This window comes from Pundamilia nyererei, unplaced genomic scaffold, assembly GCF_000239375.1.
Source record: "Pundamilia nyererei isolate P.nyererei 1_Seehausen unplaced genomic scaffold, PunNye1.0 scaffold00007, whole genome shotgun sequence".
NCBI lineage: Eukaryota > Metazoa > Chordata > Actinopteri > Cichliformes > Cichlidae > Pundamilia > Pundamilia nyererei.
The window spans coordinates 5,006,957-5,027,381 of NW_005187408.1; the positions used below are offsets into that span (position 1 = coordinate 5,006,957).

At 43.0% G+C, this 20,425-nt stretch overlaps 2 protein-coding genes across 3 annotated transcripts in view; both read left to right on the forward strand.

Annotated features, from left to right (window-relative positions):
* The first annotated feature begins 1,652 nt into the window (after nucleotides 1-1,652).
* Nucleotides 1,653-8,244, forward strand: LOC102208941 (suppressor of tumorigenicity 14 protein). The gene is made up of 15 exons (XM_013915411.1): nucleotides 1,653-1,782; nucleotides 1,909-2,004; nucleotides 2,318-2,537; nucleotides 2,660-2,802; nucleotides 2,916-3,013; nucleotides 3,150-3,259; nucleotides 3,355-3,488; nucleotides 3,824-3,928; nucleotides 4,094-4,201; nucleotides 4,295-4,408; nucleotides 4,492-4,611; nucleotides 4,711-4,894; nucleotides 4,968-5,239; nucleotides 5,320-5,456; nucleotides 6,861-8,244. The coding sequence occupies exons 1-15, from the start codon at nucleotides 1,653-1,655 to the stop codon at nucleotides 7,026-7,028; spliced, it is 2,139 nt and encodes a 712-aa protein (XP_013770865.1). The 3' UTR covers nucleotides 7,029-8,244.
* A 656-nt stretch (nucleotides 8,245-8,900) lies between these two features.
* The window catches only part of flt1 (fms related receptor tyrosine kinase 1), a 38,567-nt gene continuing 27,042 nt past the window's right edge, over nucleotides 8,901-20,425 (forward strand). Inside the window, exons 1-10 of one of the 2 annotated variants that reach the window (XM_005722628.1) lie at nucleotides 8,901-9,269; nucleotides 11,878-11,974; nucleotides 12,739-12,944; nucleotides 14,572-14,696; nucleotides 17,655-17,820; nucleotides 17,928-18,064; nucleotides 18,472-18,643; nucleotides 18,847-18,964; nucleotides 19,285-19,454; nucleotides 19,565-19,712. In XM_005722628.1, the coding sequence (XP_005722685.1) occupies nucleotides 9,212-9,269; nucleotides 11,878-11,974; nucleotides 12,739-12,944; nucleotides 14,572-14,696; nucleotides 17,655-17,820; nucleotides 17,928-18,064; nucleotides 18,472-18,643; nucleotides 18,847-18,964; nucleotides 19,285-19,454; nucleotides 19,565-19,712 (1,397 nt within the window). In that variant the 5' untranslated portion in view covers nucleotides 8,901-9,211. The remainder of the gene's footprint in view (nucleotides 9,270-11,877; nucleotides 11,975-12,738; nucleotides 12,945-14,571; nucleotides 14,697-17,654; nucleotides 17,821-17,927; nucleotides 18,065-18,471; nucleotides 18,644-18,846; nucleotides 18,965-19,284; nucleotides 19,455-19,564; nucleotides 19,713-20,425) is intronic. The other variant, XM_013915711.1, reaches the window with a different exon arrangement.

Here is a 20,425-nt window from a genome sequence, read left to right on the forward strand (position 1 = left end):
AGGCAGAAGAGAACGTGGAGGGGGTAAAAGCTCCAGTGTGTGATTCCTGGAGGAGATGGATGTTGGGTCTCTTGCCTTTCTTTCCCTTTATTGCAGCCATTGCACTGACACTCCACTACTTAACATGTGAGTACGGAGCTGCAGGAGATTTTTCTGGTCCATTCCTTTGGTGTTAAATGTTATTTATTTTGAGTCGCACGGTGCACCTGTCTCAAATCTCCCCCTCCTGCTCCACAGCTCCGCCTTGCTCAGTGTTCTTTCTCGGAGGCAGCGTGGAGTTCCCAAACCTGAGCTTCACCTCGGAGCTGGCTGACTCCACCTCCCCTCAGTTCCGCCTGCAGGCTCAGGCTTTGAACCATTATGTAAGTGGAACGGCGATCCTGTCTGTCACTGCCTCCCCTCTGAATGACACTTTAGAGTGCTGCTTGACCTTCCTGCCCCTGGGCTGAAGCTGATCTTGTTGTTGTTGCTCTGACTTTGATATCCTTCTCTACAGCAGGTTACTGCTTCTTTTTATGTCGCACATTCAAAACACAGCCGCTCTCCTCCTCCTCCTCTGTCCTTGCTTTCTTATTTGTAGAGTTTCTCCTTATCTACTTCAGCCTCCCATCTCCGCTCTTTTTTTTCTGCACACCACTTTCTTCTGCCCCTTTCTCTTTCTCTCGCTGGTAGTGTTAAATGTAAAGCTGTAACAAGAGCTGGGCACAGTGTGTGTGCAGGTTCCTGAGACCCCCAGGGGACAGGGCCATTTCAGGGCTGAAGACAAGCCCAGTATTTGTGAGCCTAGCTAGCCTCAGGCAGCAAGAGTGAGAGGAAGAGCAGGCCCTCAATAAAAACGTTGTCTGTGTTGCTTTCACACAATCAGCTACTCTGTGCACCGGACACTACAGAGAGCAGGTGAACCTCTGTTTGATGCTGGGGTTAAGAGCTAGAGACAGGGCAGTAGGGTAATCTGGAATGACAGAAGGGCCGAGGGAGATATGATTAGATTTTTGGAGCAGAAGGTCAGGTATATAGCAGCGGATCTGACAGTAAATTGATAGGTGAAAATTCCCCCAAACACTGCAGTACCATAGTTTAACATCCCTGTAAGCAGCTGCAATGGCAATTTAGCTTCTTTGTTAAGTGGTCACAGTATCTCTGTGGCCATCTGTTCATTAAAGAACAGGTGAACTGAAGGCCAAGAGCCAATACCACCCAGTATCTTACCTCTTCACAGCGGGCAGGAAGGGACACAAAGGAGCTCTGTGCAGCTCAGAGTCAGCACGCACACATGAAGAGTCTCATACACACAAACAAGAACAAAGCATTTGCACAACCAGGTGTATTTTCATGTCACCTCAGTGGAAAAAGCCATCTCGCGTGCAATTTGTGATGTCACCCCCCCACACCTTTATTTTTTTTTTTAAACGCAGTTCTCAGACCTCTACAAGTCCTCTCCGTGGAGCCCTTACCACGTACGCTCAGGAATTACTGCCTTCAGGTATGCTACACCTAAACAAAATCTGCATGTGTGTTGCAACGGTTCTTGCATGCCAAGAACGTACATGACAGCAGCACGCTGAGATCCAACCTCTGTGTGTGATAGTGAAGGAGCAGAAGGGCTCACCGTCTTCTACTGGAGTAAATTCTCTGCCCCAGACAATGTTGCGATGGAAATTCAGACCTCCAGCCCAGAGAAGCTTCAGCGGCGGCTTCCCGGGAGCAACAAGATTCAGCGGGAAAGCCGCAACGAGCAGCGCTACTTTATGCAGCAAGATGATGACATACTTCACTTACTGGGTAGATAAAGTACTTTTACTGCAAAATGATTTTCTTTTAAGCAGAAATAACATAGTTAGATTTTCATAAACGCCTAATTATGTACCCAAGTTTTAGATTTTTGATGCTTGATTTGTTTCTTTTTAGGTTTGGACCCTGACGACTTTGATCCAGATGAAAGATCTGACAAAATCAAAAATCCAAATAGTATCCAGGGCGGGAAATGGCAGCTTGGCTTCCAAGGTGAGGACAGTGCTCTTCTGGCTTGACACTTTAAAACTCCTAAGTCTGTTTTGGTGAGTCAAACATTTCTGAGAATTCCCTGCTTTTCCATGCAAGTACACAGAAAACCAGAAGGGGCAGAGCACAAGTGCAGACATCAGATACGACACTGATTAAGTCAGACAAAGCAGGAAAGGTGGAGTTGCTTTGTAAAGGAGCTTAAATGTGCACTAACTGTATAAATAGTATGCTTTGCTCTTCTGTGTAAGTGTGTGTGTGAGAGAGATCTAATCTGACTCACAACATCAGCATCATTATCATTTCCACTGTCTAGCCATGTCCTTTGACCTCTATGCCAAATATGGTAACAACCGCACCCTGAGCCTTGTGAGTCCCAAGAAGCCATACTACCAGTGGAGACTTCGTGTGCCCTCGGGTCACGTGGTTCGACTGGTTGTCCTCACCCTTCATGGCGCCACACCAGGAAGCTGCACCGCTCACAAGCTCTCTGCATATGACTTCTTACTTCCTTTACAGAACAAGATAATCGCCAGGTAAAGAGCATTTTAATGAGCTTTGATATTTGTGTACACGCAGTAGTAACTGATAAGTAACATTTATTTTTATTCATTTAACTTGGTTCCGTCTCTAAAAATGATGCGCGTGACTGCCGCAGGTGGTGTGGGCTGCCTATTTCGGGCTCATCTCCGGTTATGAAGCTGACATCCTCTGGGAATGTGATGCTAGTCACGTTCTCTTTCAGCAGACAGAGGGATGGAGCCATCTTTAAAGCTTACTTCCAGGCCATCCCAAAAGCAGGTTTGAGTGCTCTCACACAGACATATAAAAATCAAATTTCATTTTGAATTGCATACATAATTACATATGTGTGTACTTTGTGCACTTATCCGCGTCACCATCTTCCTGGGCAGGTTGTGGAGGGTCAATTTCCTCCTGGAATGGCTCTATTTCCTCACCCTACTACCCTTCCTATTATCCTCCAAATATAGACTGCATATGGACACTGAGGGTGAGCTACATAAAAATGTTTGTGTACATACACAGAGTGTGTGCATGTGTTAGGAAACAATGGAATATTCTTCTGTAGCCTGTTGACATTCCAGCATCGCAATACTTTCCTTAATCATCTCTGGTTACTTCCTCAGGTGCCATTACCAGGTTACCTGATCTCCATAACTATCGTGACAATGGACATTCAGGATTCTCTATCATCAGATGGCTGTGAGAAGGACTGGCTGGACATCGGAGGAGTGAAGTAAGCTGATTATAACTCCTGGTGTGTTTTATCTCCATGTTTTGGAGCATGCTTAAGAGTTAAAAGTGAAACTCCTCATTTTACTGTATCTTCAGATTGTGCAATCCAGTGTCAAACAGCGGCAAAAAGCGAGTCTACTCCTCTCCTCTCACCCTCCACTTCCACTCTGATGAATCTCTCACCAACAAGGGCTTCTACTTGCTATACCGAGCCTTCGCCCCAGAGGGCAGTAAGTGAAACTGAATGCTTTCACTATAAGTAGATATTACTCTTTATTTCTTAGAGCTGTAGATCCCTACTAAGGCTGTAATTAAGTTATTTTTGTCCAGATTTACACTGGGCTTTCCTTCACTATCATAAAAATTCCTTAGTTGTAAATATCTGAAGTGGTCCTGATTGCATAATGTAAAATTTAGTTTCATCCCCTGTAAACTCCTGAAAAATTCCCCATCTTTTGTTACTGCACAAAGTGTTGTTATTTCGTTATTATATGGTTGGTTTGAGTTCTTCCTCTAATTTATGTTTTTGTGGTTTTTTTAAAATTTCTTTGCTGTCTGTCATTAGCGTGCCCTCGCCAGTTTCGCTGTGGAGATAGTCGCTGTATCCCTCTGAAGAAGGTGTGCGATGGAGTAAAGGACTGCTCAGACGGACGGGACGAGGCTAAATGCTGTAAGTATTGTTGCCTAAGTCCTGTGCGCTGTCCTCACACGCTTAATCTTGTATTCTTTGTTTTGGGATCTCTGGTTTGAATTATGTTTATACATCTTGATGCAGATATAGACACAAACCCTGGTTTAGACCCACATTTATTTGTGCTCTGTATCAAACCTTTAGCATCCTGCAAGCCTGGGGAACTGTTGTGTGGGAACAACCAGTGCAAACCTCAAAGCCAGTGTGTCAGTCAGAGCATTTGTGCGGACAGCAGTGAGGAGGGCAGCTGTGGTGAGCAGAAAACACCGCCGCTCTTTTAATACCTTCACATGTCAGTGTTTTGTTCGGTCATGTGTTTCATGCTGCCTTCTGTTTGCTTTTCAGGAGGTAAATGTTACCACGTCTGTCCCAACAAGGTGTGTTTGTCTAAGTCGTCTGTGTGTGATGGTGTCATTGACTGCAAAGACCGCAGCGATGAGCTCAACTGCACCAGAGCATGTGAGTGCTTATGATGTCACAGTTATGGTTTAGTGCAACAGTGTGCTCTTAAAAAATAATATTACAACCTTCGTTCTGTTTAGATGTTAAAGGCTGCTCCTCATCCTCCTACAAATGTGCCAATGGGAAGTGTGTCAGTAAGGTCAACCCGGAGTGTGACGGCATTAAAGACTGCTACGATGGCTCTGATGAGCTGCGCTGTGGTACAGGAATTGCTCAAGTACCACACCTCATACCGCTGTACTTGCTCATTAAAATACAGGCTCTAACATCTTCATATGTGTTCCTTATCTATTCCTCAGGCTGTGGAACCAGGCCCAAAAAACGCACCAAGATAGTGGGAGGGAGTGACGCCGTAGCTGGGTCATGGCCATGGCAGGTCAGCCTCCAGATGGATCGCTACGGGCATGTCTGTGGAGCCACGCTGGTCTCAAACCGCTGGCTTATCTCTGCTGCTCATTGTTTCCAGGACTCTGATGCCATTAAGTAAGAAAACTACAGAGAACCTTATGTTGATGATTCATATATAAGCACTTTATTTAAGCGCAGTGTATCCTAGATACTCAGATGCACATGCGTGGCGTGCATACATGGGAATGCGTGTGATGACCACAGGAAACCAAGGAGCAGCCACCAGACCGATCCGCCGCATCCTCCTCCACCCACAGTATGACCAGTTCACGTCTGATTATGACATCGCCCTCCTCGAGCTCAGCGCACCTGTTTTTTTCAGTGACTTGGTGCAGCCTGTGTGCGTCCCCGCCTCCTCTCACACTTTCACCACAGGGACCAGCTGCTATGTCACAGGTTGGGGAGTTCTTATGGAGGATGGTAAGCACTCATAATTGAATAGAAATATGCAAATTTTACTTAATTTTACTGGAAACTTTGACTGTTTCTGTGGATTGTAGGTGAATTAGCCTCTCGCCTACAAGAGGCCTCGGTGAAGATCATAAATAGAAGCACCTGCAACAAGTTGTATGATGACGCCGTCACTCCCAGGATGCTTTGTGCTGGGAATCTGCAGGGAGGTGTGGATGCATGTCAAGTGAGTGTGTATGGATTTTATGGAAAACATTGCACTGGTTTCTTAAGAAATTTCAAAACTTTCTTTTTAGTCTTAACCAGAAATGGTTTAAGATACTTTCTTGGAGTATTTCCAAGAAATCTTATCTAAACCATACAAGAGAAATCTACTTCCTCAGTGTCTTTTTGCTAATCACATGCTGCTTCCTATGATTTCTTGTGTAAAGACTCCTCTATTTAGCCAACTAACCACTTCTGGCGTGAAAACAAATAAAATTGTGCTCACGAGATATAAAATAGTAGAGAATTGGTTTCACATGCCTTATTTAACAGCGTTATTCCTCATGTTATCATCAGATAATCAGTGCAGATAATCATTTAGTCTCTGCAGAAAGTGCTACACAGCTGTCAGGGTTTTACAGGAACTTTCATGTTTGTGGTGAGTGTCACAATTTCACCTCCACAATTTTAGAAGTCTAAGCATTTTTTGTACACACACATTATTATAGTGATTCACGAACAATGCCAGTAATTTCAGCAAACGCTAACATGAGCTGAAGTTTAGTTTGTTGATTCAGGCTGATCATATATATGGAGATTCTAAATATCACATTACAGTTTGCGTCCAAATATCATGTCACATTTGACCTCTGACCTCACTTTTACATTTCACATCTGCCTTTCTTTCAAGTTGACCCTAAAATGTGTGACATCTTTAAAGAAAGTGTTGGCAAGAGAAGAAGACTGAGCTCCCTAGTTAGCTAAAAATATACTGAAGTTTAATATAATAAATAATAAAATAAAACTTAAGTTTTTCATGTCCTTTTATTTAGAAATCAATGCCTATTATCCATTACTTACTCATCCATAACGTTTGTGGAATCTTCCATCCTACCCTTACCTGACTTTCTCTTCATTACAAACTTCTTTTTTATCTGAAAATCATCAAAGATCAAATAAAAAAACACATACAGCAGATCTGAGCTTCACTATGGTGCTTTTTAAACTGGGCTGTTTAAAGGGTCGTTTCACCTAGAATTCCTAATAATGACTTTCTTCTCAAAAAGCTTTTCAGGCTCAGTCTGTCTGAAACCGGAAGTAACTTATATTAGGGAGCTTGTGCTATAACTCATAAAACAGCTGCATCAAAGAAACAAACATCAATCCCTGACGAAGGCATTTAGGAAATACCCGATGTTTGTGAGTATTTAGTTAGCCACTTACCTGGTAAAGTAAATCTAAGAGTGTCAAAGTTGCTGCTAATGTTTGCGACAGCTAGTTACCATCCTCCGTGTTGTCTAATCCTCGGGTGTTGAAGCTTAAAAGTTATGAGCAGATATAAAACGCCCTGGAGGAATTTTTGACTGCTTCCTCTTTATGATCTTTATGTTTGTGTCTACATGCTTATCGGTGTGTGTGTCCTCAGGGTGACTCTGGGGGTCCATTAGTGTGTCTGGAGCGAGGCAGGCGGTGGTTCCTGGCGGGAATCGTGAGCTGGGGCGAGGGCTGTGCCAGGCAGAACCGCCCCGGCGTCTACACACAGGTGGTCAAATTCACCGACTGGATTCGTCAGCAGACCAAGGGACAGGTCTGACCAATCAAACGTCTTACTCACGTGAACTACACGACAGAGCTAACGCACAGGAAGGAGGTTTCAGACCTGAAGTCTGTCTTCAGATTGTCGTCATGACGGATGGCAACACAATGAGTCAGTTTTTGGCAGTGTGTCCAAGGCATTGGGCCAGTGGGGGTATCATCCCTGTTCCAAACCTTCCTGCTTCCTCATATTCCTCAAACAACTGCAGCAATGTTGCATGGACAAAAAAGAAAAAAATCTGATCTTAAGCTGATTATCGATTCGTTTGTTTTGGCTTGCTGCATTTAAACGTTAACACTGGAATCCAAGACAAACAATGTCACTCAAGAAACTAGTCCAGCTACATAAATTGCTCGCTCTAGAGCCGTGGAAGGCTCTGCAGCCTGCAACTTGCTTTATGAATTACACTCCCAAGCTCCCATCAAGAGGCTGTTTTTTCTTTTCAGTTTTTTTACATTTGGTGAAGTTCCCTGTAAAAGTCTTCACATTTGGCACCAAACACCAGCCTGTTGCAATCACGCAGGCTGGTACGCATCAGGTTTCAGAGCAGATCTGAGGTGGGCTACATTATCCTGTGCGTGTAAATGTTGCCAATTACTTCCTGTTTTTCCATTCACAGCTACATTGTTCACTGCAGAAACAAACCATGTCCTGTGCTGCATGCAGTCTTATTGTGAAAAGAGTTCTTTCTCGAACAATACATGTAACCCTGTATTTTTGCATTACCCCGTGTACTGTATGCTACTGGATGTGTTCACAGCTCACTCTGAGTTTAAGAGTTGTTCTTGTACTGTATATGTACGTCTGTGCATTTGTATATCCCACAGTAATAGCTTCATGTGCGGTATATGCTGTAACTGTAGATAAGAGAACAGTCCATCCATAGTAGGTGCTTTTCAGTTTTACTGTGATTTAATTTATCTTAACGGTGCCACTTTTATACTTTATGTCCTATTAAAAAGCCTCCACATTAAACCTGAGGACCCAGTAAGATTACCATTACCAGACCTAAGTGAGCCTTTCTATGCAGACACTTAAGAGTTTGGTCCATTTCTCCATCCTCATTCAGCTCACCCCACCACCCAGTGGACAAGCTGTGCCATTACAATGTGCCATGTACAATATCCCCTGAAGAAATGAAGAATAAAAAAACTGCAATTTACATCATTGTTAAATAATCCATTTCCCTTTATATTAAAGACACATTATCAATGCAGAACCATCTTTTTTCTTTGTTTTTGTATCTCTTATTACATAATTTATTTGCTTTGCTGTTAAGATAAATCAATGAAATTTGCTGTTTCAGTCCACTGAATTTAATTTTGAACATTCCTGTTGCTTCAGAAATAATTAATTTCTTTTGTTTTTGTTTTTTGGGGGGTTGTTGTGGTTTTGTTTGTTTGTTTTTTACTGAAATGCACCTGTACTACAGTTTGAAGGAAACGTGAGTGACTTTCCTTTAGTGGTGAGACCAGATTTTCTCCAGTAGTGGAATGTTTGGCACCTTCCGCAGAGCACGTTTTTTTTTTTTTTTTAAATGTCGATCAGTTCACTATTCGTTTACCAATGCCTACGTGCTGATCATCCCGTTTACCAGCCCTGGGTACTGACAAGATATACGCAAGCGGCTGATCAGTGCGCATCATTTCCAGTGAAGCGTAAACGTCCCGATGGAAAATAGCGCATGTAGACTCTTGGCTTAGGAACAAAAAGTGAATGTCCAATCCGAAGTGTGAAAAATCCGAGGAAACAGAGTTTTGTTTTTTCTTATATTAGAAAAATATAACATTTAGCAGGTTTTACTACATGGGACAGCTGAAATGGGACCGCTGTTGCGCGCGCTGGGTGTGTCACTGGACGTAACGGAAGCCGTCTATCCGGTGGGTGCACTGTGGGAACAGTATAAAGCCGCACCACAATCCGAAACGATGGGAAAAAGTTGCACTGGAGCTCAAGCGCGGTGTCCTGTTGCGTGATCTCCCGCAGATAAACTCAGGAAACTGTCTCCCATTCGGTGATCCTCAGCTCAGAGCGCAGCAGTCAACCGCGCTGTGCTGCGTTTGTAGTCCGGTGGAGAGAAAAAAACAGAAGGGGGGGGGGAAAGGAGCCACAGCAGGAATACAACTTCTTTCATGCGTTATTTTATTTGAAAGCGCAAAGCTGCTTCGGAGTCTCCAGACATGATGAATTGTATTCTCTTCTCCGTGCTGTTTGGATTTTATGGTGTTCTAGCAAAAGGTAAGTAACGGTGTCAGTTTTGCAGATGTTACGGGCGCACAGAGTGCGTGCCGCAAGGATAACTGCTAATTTACACAGACCTGCGCTAATTTACAGTCAAGGAAACTTGTTTGTAATTAGAGCCAAAATCCGACGCTGTGAATCAACGTAGAAACGTTTGTAGCATGCGGTATTTTATTTCTGACTTCATGATCGTTATTTCTTGTAAACCTGACAAACCTAACAAAAATAAGTATTTCAACTAATCAAGGTAGAAAACAACAGACTGACAGCTAATCCCCCTTAATTATTGCGCTGCCGCTCCTCGTTTATCGGCTTGTTGTGTCGCCGCTGTGGCTGCGTGTCTGAAGCTGTAAACCTCCTTTTGCGCTGAGGATGATAAGCGCCATATCCCACCGGGACACTTGTTTGGATAACCGGGACCCCTGTGGCCCGGCTCCTTGCCCGCATGGCCTCTGCTGAATGGATGCGCGCAGGCGTTGTTTCCTGAAGCTAGTGAGCTTGTCAATAATATAAATGGATGAGGGGTCAAAAACTCCTCTGAGCAGGAACCCATGTGAATTTGTGCTCATTGCTCAAACAGTCGCTAGGTTGCATTTATGGAGTCCAGTGGAAGCAGTTCAAGGAATAAAAAATGATGCGTCTACAGGTGCAAAATAGAATAGAGTGGAATCACCCTTTATTGTCACTGTACATGTTCAGCGAAACTGGCATATCAAATCGTGCGTTACATTAAGAGCTTGATCCGGGACATGGCATTTTTAAAAAGTTTTGATTTAATTTAATTTAATTGTTTTATTTTGCATACGGTGAATTTTAAAAGATGTCCTACACGTGTAACGACTTATTACATCACTTCTAGTTATCCTCGACTGTTCATGTGCTATTACTCTTTAAAATTGTGTTTTTTCATTTTCCAAATGCATCATGGCGTTTGTTTTAAATCTGTCACTGAAACAAAAACTCCACCAATTATTTCCTGCTGGATGACAAGTAAAACACGCACATACATGCATACCTGTACTTAATCCATATGTACATATATAGCAGTGTAATACAGAGAAAGGAAGAAGTATAAAAAAGGTTCTGCATCAATATTTATTCAACTGAATGTGATAAATAACGTGAATCAGTGCAGAATAACTGCAGAAAAAACATAATAATAATGATTAATACATAATATAAAATATAATGCATAATCAGCCGTTCTGAAAAACACCTTCTTACACAGAACAAACTAAATTCTTCATTTATTCACACCCCGCTGTCACTGTTACCTGTTACCTGTTACATTATATTAATCAGAATTATTGGAGAGACTATTCTAGACTGGACCTCTCTATATCTGTTAGTATTTTAAAACTGATAATAAAATCATATGATCACATTTCACTACAGGTAAACAAATTCTTCATGTTGGCTGATTGTCTAGAAATCTTCAAGCTCCTGAGATATATTGCAGTGATGTAAATTTCAGCTCAAAGAGTTTACTATGTCCTCATTAATTTGTCTGAACTTCACCTTAGTATGCATCTGCATGCTTCTGTTCATGGTGCCTGAAATATTTCATTGCCCTCAGGTGTTTGTTTTAGATTCCCTGGTACGTCAGTGAAAGGAATTTTTACAAGTAATGAGCCTTTGTGGAAACTAACCACAGTACTTCCTGGTAATGGCAGTGATGTTGTAGTTAGGATTGCGAAATGCTTTCCTTTACCTGATAACACAGAAAGTCTGCTAATTAGACACTTGTTTAAACAGCTTGTTGAAAAGCTGGAGGAGATCCTTGACTTCCCCCTCCATCTTCCATTCTCCTGCCTGTGTATTTGCTGCCTCCTGTGAAACCCAAGGAAGTAGCATAGGAAGTGTTAGCAGTATGAGTAATACTAGATACTGTGCTCAATGGGGGATCCACTGGGAACAATGATGCTGACAATGAAAGGCAATAATGGATTTAAGTGATAAATTCGCTAACTGCCCTAGCAGCAGTTTAACTGCTCACAGATCAGTGGAGGTGGTTCTTTATGAGCTGCTGTGCGAGGAGGAGTCCGAGTGAAGGACGGGCTTCCCTGAATGATGTTTCCTCTGTTGTTTTGAGGAAGGAAGGGTGGACAGTCTTTATCTCTCATTAATAAACCTCAGCGATGAAGTGGAGAAATGCCTTTATTTGATAAACAAGAGGGACACTGCTTACGCATTTCCACAAAACCTCTTAAGTTTAGCGAGGAGATGTGAGCAGGGTCAGAGATGCTGATGGAGGACGTGCTGTGGAGGTGGGAATCACCCAGACTGGTTGGCATACCTTACAGGAAGTGTGTTATCTTTCAGGATTTCCCTAAAAGTGATTGAAAAGGGTTTTTCACTGTGTACGTCCCAACCACATGGACACTTGTCTCTACACCTGAATTAAGCAGTTAACCAGAGTCTACAAACTCAGTCCAGATGTACCCTTTTCACTTTGACATTTATAAGTTCTCCTTGACCTCTAACCTCTCTGGAGAGATCCATAGGTTAATAGATACTTGCTATGAGACAAACCACACTACAGGTCATTGGGTGTTGAACTGTTTCTATAAATTTACTCATCTTTTCCGCGCTCTGACCTCTGCAGATAAAGATCAGAAGGGGAGGTTCAGCGTCCCTCTCCTGGATGTCAAAACTCGGCAGCAGGTTCTGGATGCTAACCAGATGCTAACGCTCAACTGCAGGTGAGTTTCAGGTAGAGGCGGAAGCATCGTGATTTAAAATCTGTAATTCATTTTTGTAGTAAAGATGGTGGTAGAAGTGTAACTTCCTGGAGGAAAAAAGCCTTTTAAAATGTGTTCTATGAATGCAGTGTTTATGTGCTGATAGTCACTGAAATTAAAGTCAAGTTTGGATAACGTTATTAACTAACTGCCCAAAATAAGTATCCAGAAGTGTTTTGGGATGGGTGCCTGCTGCTAAGACTTAGAAGGATTTTGGTAGAGAGATCTGAGCCAGGCATCCGTAGTTTGGATAAAGGGCTGAACCTGGGTTGAGATTGAATGAGACAGTCACCATGACTGATATCTGGTTAAAGAAATCTCTTAATGAAGGCACAGAATTACGAAAACTCTTAAATAAACACTAGAACATTGAATAAAAATAAACCATCAGTTGTTGTGCAAGCACCTTACATCTTTCCCCCTACTTCTTGTTCCTCATTCTTTCCTCTCTAGCTTGAGCATCTCATAAAGCAGCTTAAAAGCATGAGTCAGTTTTTCCATTGAAACAATCTCTTCAACATTTACTAGTGATCCTTTTTCTAAATAAATTACAAGCACCTATTATTACGTGTTATTGCACGCTTACCACGTGCAGCTAAAACCGAATTAGAGTCCAATATATATCTTCATCTTCCACACACGTTGAAATCATCTTTGGATAAAGGGATACAGTTACAGTGATGTAAGCTGTAGAGGGTTACCAACTCACTGTAACTGTTGACCAGGGGTCGCTGGCAGCTGAGCTGGACGTTCCCAGCAGGCTTGGACAGAGATCAGGTGGACGTGAGTGAATCTCGCTGTGGAAGGACGAGCAAGCATTACTGCAGCCAGGTGAAAGTCAGCAGCATCCAGGCCCAGCACACCGGCCTGTTCCGCTGCAGGTACCAGGACAAACCACATAAACAGACATCCATCTACGTTTATGTCACAGGTAAGACACCGCTACCCCGGGCACTTTTTTCTTTTCTGCGTTATGTTTTTTTAATAGCTGTTTTTAGCCCGCTCATTGAGAAGCCCTTCACTCATTCACCCTGCCATGTGTATTGTTTGTAATGTCAGGTTAAACAGGATGCAGTGGGCGCTAAATACAGACCAATGCCAGTGAGCCAATTATATCTAAACACTGTTTGTCCTAACAACACATCCTTCTAGATGACTCTGGCACAGTTTCACTGCCCTCCTCCCCTGCCTCCCCCTTTTCTCATCCCAGGCCTACCTCCTTTTTGTCTATATATAAATTCTACTACTTCTTCTTCTTCTTTTTTTTTTTTACTTTCGTTTACGTGCTACTTCGAGGCCAGGAATAGCCCAGCTGCTGAAAGGCTCAGGCCCGGGCAGAGTTTCCCAGGGCATCAGCCTTATCTGCTCTGCTCAGCCTTGCTTGAAGCATCCTGTGCTTTGGGAAGGAGGGGAAGGGCTCGAAGGGGGTGTGCTGGGAGGGAATGTCGCTGTGTCTCTACAAGGTGGTGGCAGGGCGGTGTGTGGAAGTGTGTGTGTTTGTGTGTGTGTGTGTGAAGAGCTGAGAAGGATAAGATGAAGGGCAGTAGCTCAGGGGCAGAGGAGGCATGATGTCTGCCCAGCCAGCTCCTCCCTGTCCTGGAAGGTGACGCTGCTCAGTCTGCGCAATTATGAGGCAGAGTTGGGCTGGAAGCCAGGGTCACAGGGCACATTACTGTTTAGCCAACAGGACCCTCGGGAGCCATCAATCGCTCAGGTCACCATGTCCATTAAGCGTCAGACTTGGCCTGCAGCTCTGCTCAGACATTTGCCTCCCTCCCCGACTTCTCTATTAGGAATCAAAGCAGAAGAAGGAAGCCTCCAGGCTACTAGTCCTTGGGGTACTTTTGTTTGAATGTTCAGAGATTTGCTTTCCTTGAATAACACCCTATGGTCACAAACAATACAGCGAGCAACACCCACACCTTTGAATGGCACAGCGCTTTTACAGTAGTCGAGCCGAGAGGAGAAACACATGGAGAGCCGTTTGATTGCCTCCAAACAATCTGAGTGTTTATCGCTGACTACAGACAGTCATTTGCTGAATGGGTATTCAGTGAATGTTTAGGAGTGTGTGTCTGTTTGCTTTTGTTTGTTGTTGTTGAGACTGATATTGGAAGTGTGTTTGTGTGTGTGGGTGTGTCTTGTGCAAAGAGGCAGTTTCTATATATGTGCATGACTTTAAAAGTTGGCCCAAAATGATGAAAGGGATCTAAAAATGTGGAAACAGCAAGAGGAGTGATGCAAGAGCTTGTTTGGAAATTTATTTACGGGCCTGTCTTTCACTTTATACATGCATCATTAATGGGACCAGGATGCAATATGAAATGAATGCTAGCCAGTCGAGAACAAAACCAGGAACAAAAGGTCCAGATTTTCTGCTAGATTTAACAGACAGGTAGCCACAAAGGAGCCACTCTGCTAACGCATAATTTTAACCTTGACTCCCCCAATATTTTTTTTAACATATCATATGTAAGAAAGAGTCTTTATTCATGCATTTATTTTACACACTTAATATTGTACAATATGTGTCCCTGACCGCAGTGTTTGGGTTTCAGACAGCCAGCAGCTATTCGTGGAGGATGCAAATATGAGCCCAGACGTGTTGTACCTGAAGGAAAAGGAGCCACTGGTCATCCCCTGCCGGGTCACCAGCCCCAACGTCACCACAGAACTAGTAAAGGTTTGTGCAGGAGATGTGCTTTTTATCTATCAAGTGACTGAACACCTTTTAAATTTAATGCACTGTGCATGGGTGCAGAGACCTGCTCTGCATCACGATCCATGTTCTGATTGTGTTTGGGCACTCGTGTCACACTTTGTACTTCTTCGCTCAATCGCTCACGTTCTGCTCTCTGCACATCATCGTTGCTTTGCCCAGTTTTTTCAATCAGGCCTCACATATGCACGCGATATAGTGTTCAGTCATGTCTCCCTGTCCAGATCATTCGCCACATTGTTCTTATCTTGGCAGCCATTGCACTGTGGCGTGTGTGTCCGTTTGTTTGTGTCCGTCTGCGGATATGTGTGAAAGTGTGTGCGGATATGTTTGTGAGTGTTGGCGCTCGAGTGCTGAGTGAGGGGGAGAGCAGAGAGAGTAAAAGTGCAAACTATTTGCGGGTTAATCAAACGTGATTCCCTGCTCATGTCTTTAACATCTCTACCTGTTTTTGAGGGTTTTTACTGGGAACCACTGTTGGCACTGTTTTTACCTCTGGAGACAGGACATGGGGTCTGGAGTGCCCCACTGGCCACTGGCCAGCACCATTTCCCACATCTCACCCTCTACATCTTGTAGTAGGAACACTGGCTGCCAACTTCCTCCAACTGATGCTTTAAACAGCTGGACAGCCTGGTGGAGGAAGCAGAGGTGGCTACTGTTGGCCCCAATAGATCAAAGTAGAGTCTATTCTCTTTAATCAGGAGCATTCGTCATTAAAATGACGGTTTGTGCGTCACTATTGGAAAATGATATCTACAGTCAACAAGTTATAAAACATACAGTACTGGCTCAGGTCGAGACAGTGAAAGAAGGCTAAGTAAGTGTTGGTTATTCTGCTTTTGGATGCACAAAACAGAAAGAATACATTGAAGATTAAAGGCAACCTCAGCAGTTTAGTACTGCACTTACAGTAAAGACACAGATTAGAAAGTGTGTAAAATTAGTCCAGCAGCAGCAGCAGCAGCAGCATGGATTTATCTTTTTTTAAAGTCAACTACACCTTTCATCATGAAAATGTCATGTTCATCCATCCACTCTTTGTTAAGCCCTTTAATTTCCCTCCATCTGCATTTGTGGAGGTCAGTGGCTGAAGCAGACTTTAATGCCAAAGTAAGAAATAGTTCTTTAGATATTCTCTGTTTGGACCAGCACACCCAAAGCACTGACACATTAACAAAAGAGAAATATGAAGGAATTTTAGATTCTTGTGATTTAGAACACAGGAAGTCCAAAAAACTTGGACAAACTAAGCCGTGCATGTCACATCCACATTTGTCCTGCCTCCATCTCGGTGCTTGGATCAGCTAAGGTAATTATTCTAAAAATAGCTGTCCTCTTCTTCCTTGATATCCCTCCTCTTCCCCTCCAGTTTCTGGTCATAACCTGGAACCCACTCGCTGTCACTGGAGTGTTTTTTTCCTGGAAGGACTTTGCACTTTGCCTGCTTGTCTAATATGACCCTTCTCGAGAAGAACAATGCGCAGGAGGTTCTGCTCTCTCGCTCTAGCCGTGAAAGTGACCGGGAGGTGCGGGATCACGGGGTCGACAAGTCAAAAGTCTATATCCTGTAGTAACAGGATGCAAGGAGATGGACTGGAGTCACGTTTTTCATATCCTGCCTGACTCTTTTGCTCCTCCCCTTTTCCCTCCACTTTTTTCTTCATTTTTACCGATTCTCAGCATAGACACTGGAGTAAGAATGGCACACAGGGTGCTAGAGCTCACCGGCTGGGTGTCAATGAGTTCAGAAGAGGAAGAAGTGAGGAAGTATCTATTTTAAAGGCCTGGGACAGGAGAAGGAAGAGCTCAGTGCTGTCTCGGGGGGGTCACATCACTCTGGGAGGGGGATATCAACCAGTTCACATCAGGGGTGCACGAGAGGGGGAAACTGTTTGTGTGTGATGCTGGTGGAGGAGGGCTCTACCTGTTCCCTCGGGAGAGGGTGGGAGGCTTCCACCATGTCACAGAAACTCTAGTAAACATTTCCTTGTAGCAACTTCCAAGAAAACAACAAGGTTGTTCAGTTATACAAGGTAGACAAGAATTATAAAACAAACCCTGTGGGATTATAGGCAGCCTCATTCTCCTGGAGGTCTTTATCTGAAAGAAACTGCACAGCATCCCAGAGGACTTATTTCCCCCAAGCCCGAGGATGATCTGTCCATTGAAGTGAAAACAAAAGCTCAAATGACATCAAGTGCATGAATTTCTTGTTCAGCAAACTTTTGGTTGTTGCTGCGTGATTGCCTGGCAGCATGACCACAGCATGAAGAAACTGGAGCTTCCAAAAACCTGCTGGGGCTCAAGCTGAACATGCAAACTCCTCACAGCATGGATCCACCTGCTGTGAATCAACGGCGCTAACCGCAGAACCAACATGATCCCGGCACCTCTACTTTTGTTTTTAAAAACATTGCTTTGAGAAAAACGTCCAAAAGGAGGCTTGACTTGGACTTTTAGGAGTTTTAAAGTAAAGGTTGATTTCCAACACCTGTTCAGGAGCTTTTTATCATGTCCCATTATCAGTTGTATGAATACATTATTTGATGTCTATCTTCAGATAGATTTAACACAAAACTGTTTCACATCTAATACATAATCTGAATTCCTACTTGTTTTCTGGAGCAGGCAGATGCCTCTGACTCAAAGCAAAAAAAAAAAAAAGCCAAGTCACTGTTGCAAATGACAAATAGTCACAAATTACAGTTATTGTACTCGAGGTACAAGCAGGTTCTTTCCACATTTGTAATTTATCATGTGTTCACATTTCAAAGTTAATCACCATGACTTGTATCTTGTATCTTGAGCCATGACAATTGTTTGTTCAGTGTGGTTAAACTGTGTCATCGCTTCTGTGCTGTAGACTGTGGTGCAGTCAGACATGTGATAGGCGTTGTTTTCTCCTTGCCTCTTTCACAGTACCGCAGCCACAGCTTGAGTCCAGACCAGAGGAACATTATCTGGAACAGCAGGCGAGGCTTCACAATCAGATCTCCCACCTTCTTTTACATCGGCCTCTTCTTCTGCCAGACCACTGGTGACATAGTCCGACACCAGTCACGCAGATATTTTGTACACAGAATAGGTCAGCAAGCTCTTTCTGCACAACTATATAAACCACGCGTAAACATGTATGTGTGCATCAATGGTTTTTGTGCAAAATCCCTGATATTCTACTTATTTTTGTCTCAGTGAATAAAATCAAAGATGTGCGTCTGAACAGCAGTGAACATACGCAGGCCTTAAAGGGACAGCGACTGGTCTTGAACTGCTCTGCCACTGCAGAGTTGAACACCAGAGTCAACTTCACATGGGACTACCCTGGAAAGGTCAGAGCTACTTTACAGTCTCTGGAGATGAAAGAAGCACATGTTTAGACGAAAAATTACCTTTGATAGGGAAGAACCAACTTCCTGCCTCACTTCGCAAAATATATATTCTATCAGCCAAGCATGCTACATCTTATACTCAAGTAAACGTCTTAGAGATTCTATTCATATTTATTTTGAAGTGTAAAATAAGTGGAAGGTATGTAGGTAACACAAAAGCACTGCCTGTGCAAATGAAATCCCCTTTAGGGTTGGTAAATGTCTTTCATTTTATACTCTATTAGTTAGGGCTGTAATTAATGGCGTTATTACTGATTTATAACAAGTGCATAACTCTTTCCCTTGCACAATCAAAAGATTACCCTTCAGTGTTAATCTCATGGCTCTTCTGTCATGTTATCCTGCAGAGTATCAATGCCGGCTCAACTTTCAAAAGGCTCGTGAAGCATCAAACAGAAATGTTGTTCTACAGTATTCTGACCATCCCGAAGCTCCAGCGTTCAGACCGAGGCCGCTACACGTGCCGCGTCACCAGTGGTGATCAAAGCCAGCACAAACAAGTCAATGTTATTGTCTATGGTGAGTTTCCTCCACTGACCCATCCCGACATTCAGGAAATTCACCGGCAGTCATCTGCCCGGATTACTCATTCCAGTCATGATTGCTTAATTTTTTAAAGTTTCTGTGACCAGCGCATTCTTTATCACAGGCTCCAGAACGTCACAGCGGTTTCCAAAATTTGACATCAGCTTTTTTAATGCACATTTTTCCCTCATTTTCAGACCGACCATTTATCAACCTGAAACCCAGAAACGGACTGGTGATGATGGTGCAAGCAGGAGAGAAATCTTATAAAATCTCTCCCAAACTGCGAGCATTCCCGGCCCCAAAAGTCATTTGGTAAGTGATCAGAAATACTCCTGTATCCTCACAAAATTTGTGACTTGAGAGCTTCTTCTTTAGTGTTCATACCTCTCCAGTGTTTTTTTTATTTATTTACGCTTTACCTCCTTTAACCTGGAAGCTTATCTCAGCTAACTTCTTAATTTCTTGGAAAGAGGGAATGACTTCCCAATAAAATATGACTCATCAGCACTTTAAGTATTCCAACTTATTTCCTTCCCTGCAACTTTGTTTCATCCTTCACACACTACCTGAAGCTTTTCGGAAACATCCCTCCTCTCCACTTTACTCAGAGGTCTATTTTTTTTTCCTGGCAGGCTGAAGGATGGCACGGTTGCAGCAGAGCAATGCTCCAGATACCACATGAGTGGAAATTCCCTGGTTATCCGGGATGTTGCAGAAGAGGATGCTGGGAAGTACACGGTCCTCGTACGAAACCAGGAACACAGACTCTACCAGAATCTCACACTCACACTTGTGGTTAACGGTGAGAAACAACAACAACAAAAATACTTCTTCAGCTCTAAATGTCCTGTCCTCAGGACATTAAACCTCACTTTTTTATCATGTTTATCTCGGTATCATCTCGTCTTGCAGTGAGTCCAAAAATAGGGGAGAAAGCGGTGTTGCTGCAGGACCCGGGCTCCGTACCACGGGGGAGCAGACAAGCCCTGCGTTGCACATCCCACGGAGTCCCTCCTCCACACATCCAGTGGCTTTGGCATCCCTGTCCGTCTAAAGGCCTGTAAGTACCCAGAACATCACAACCTTACCAGCACTAAGCACTAAAGCACTAAACTAATTTATAAAATCCATTAAAATGTATAATTTTCTATACTTTATAAATTCTTAAATAAAGATAGCTGGTTTCCTAGTATGCACATAATTGACCAGAAGAACAATATAAGCCAAATATAAAAACCATACAGCTATACAGAGCTTCAAGTGCTTTTATTATATTAAAATCTGGCACCTCAGAAATTTACTTCACATACTGTGCATAATTAATCTGCAAAAATGTAAAAAAAAAAAGGAATATATATTTTTTTTTTTTACCTTTTTGGCTGCAAGGTTAAAAATATTAATAATATTATATCACTTCATGTGCACATAGAATAAATAATGATGTTTCTTTTATGTTACTCATTGGAGTGTGTGTGTGTGTGTATGTGTGATTTTTTTTTTTTTTTGTTGTAAAACGAGACATGTTTTGTCTATTTCTGCGTGTGTTCAGACAGCGTTTCCTTCTTGTAACCAGAACAGATGCCTTTGGGGGCCTTTCATGTGCAGGAATGTGTGAAAATGTGTGTGTGTCTGTGTGTGTGTTTGTGTGTGTGTATTTCATCGGCCCAGTGTTTGCATGTTTGTTTGATTGTGCAGCTCTTTCTCATATTTTTGTTCTCTTACTGTCCATGTGTCCTTTCCATATGTTTGTTTAAGTTCATACAAATCTGCATC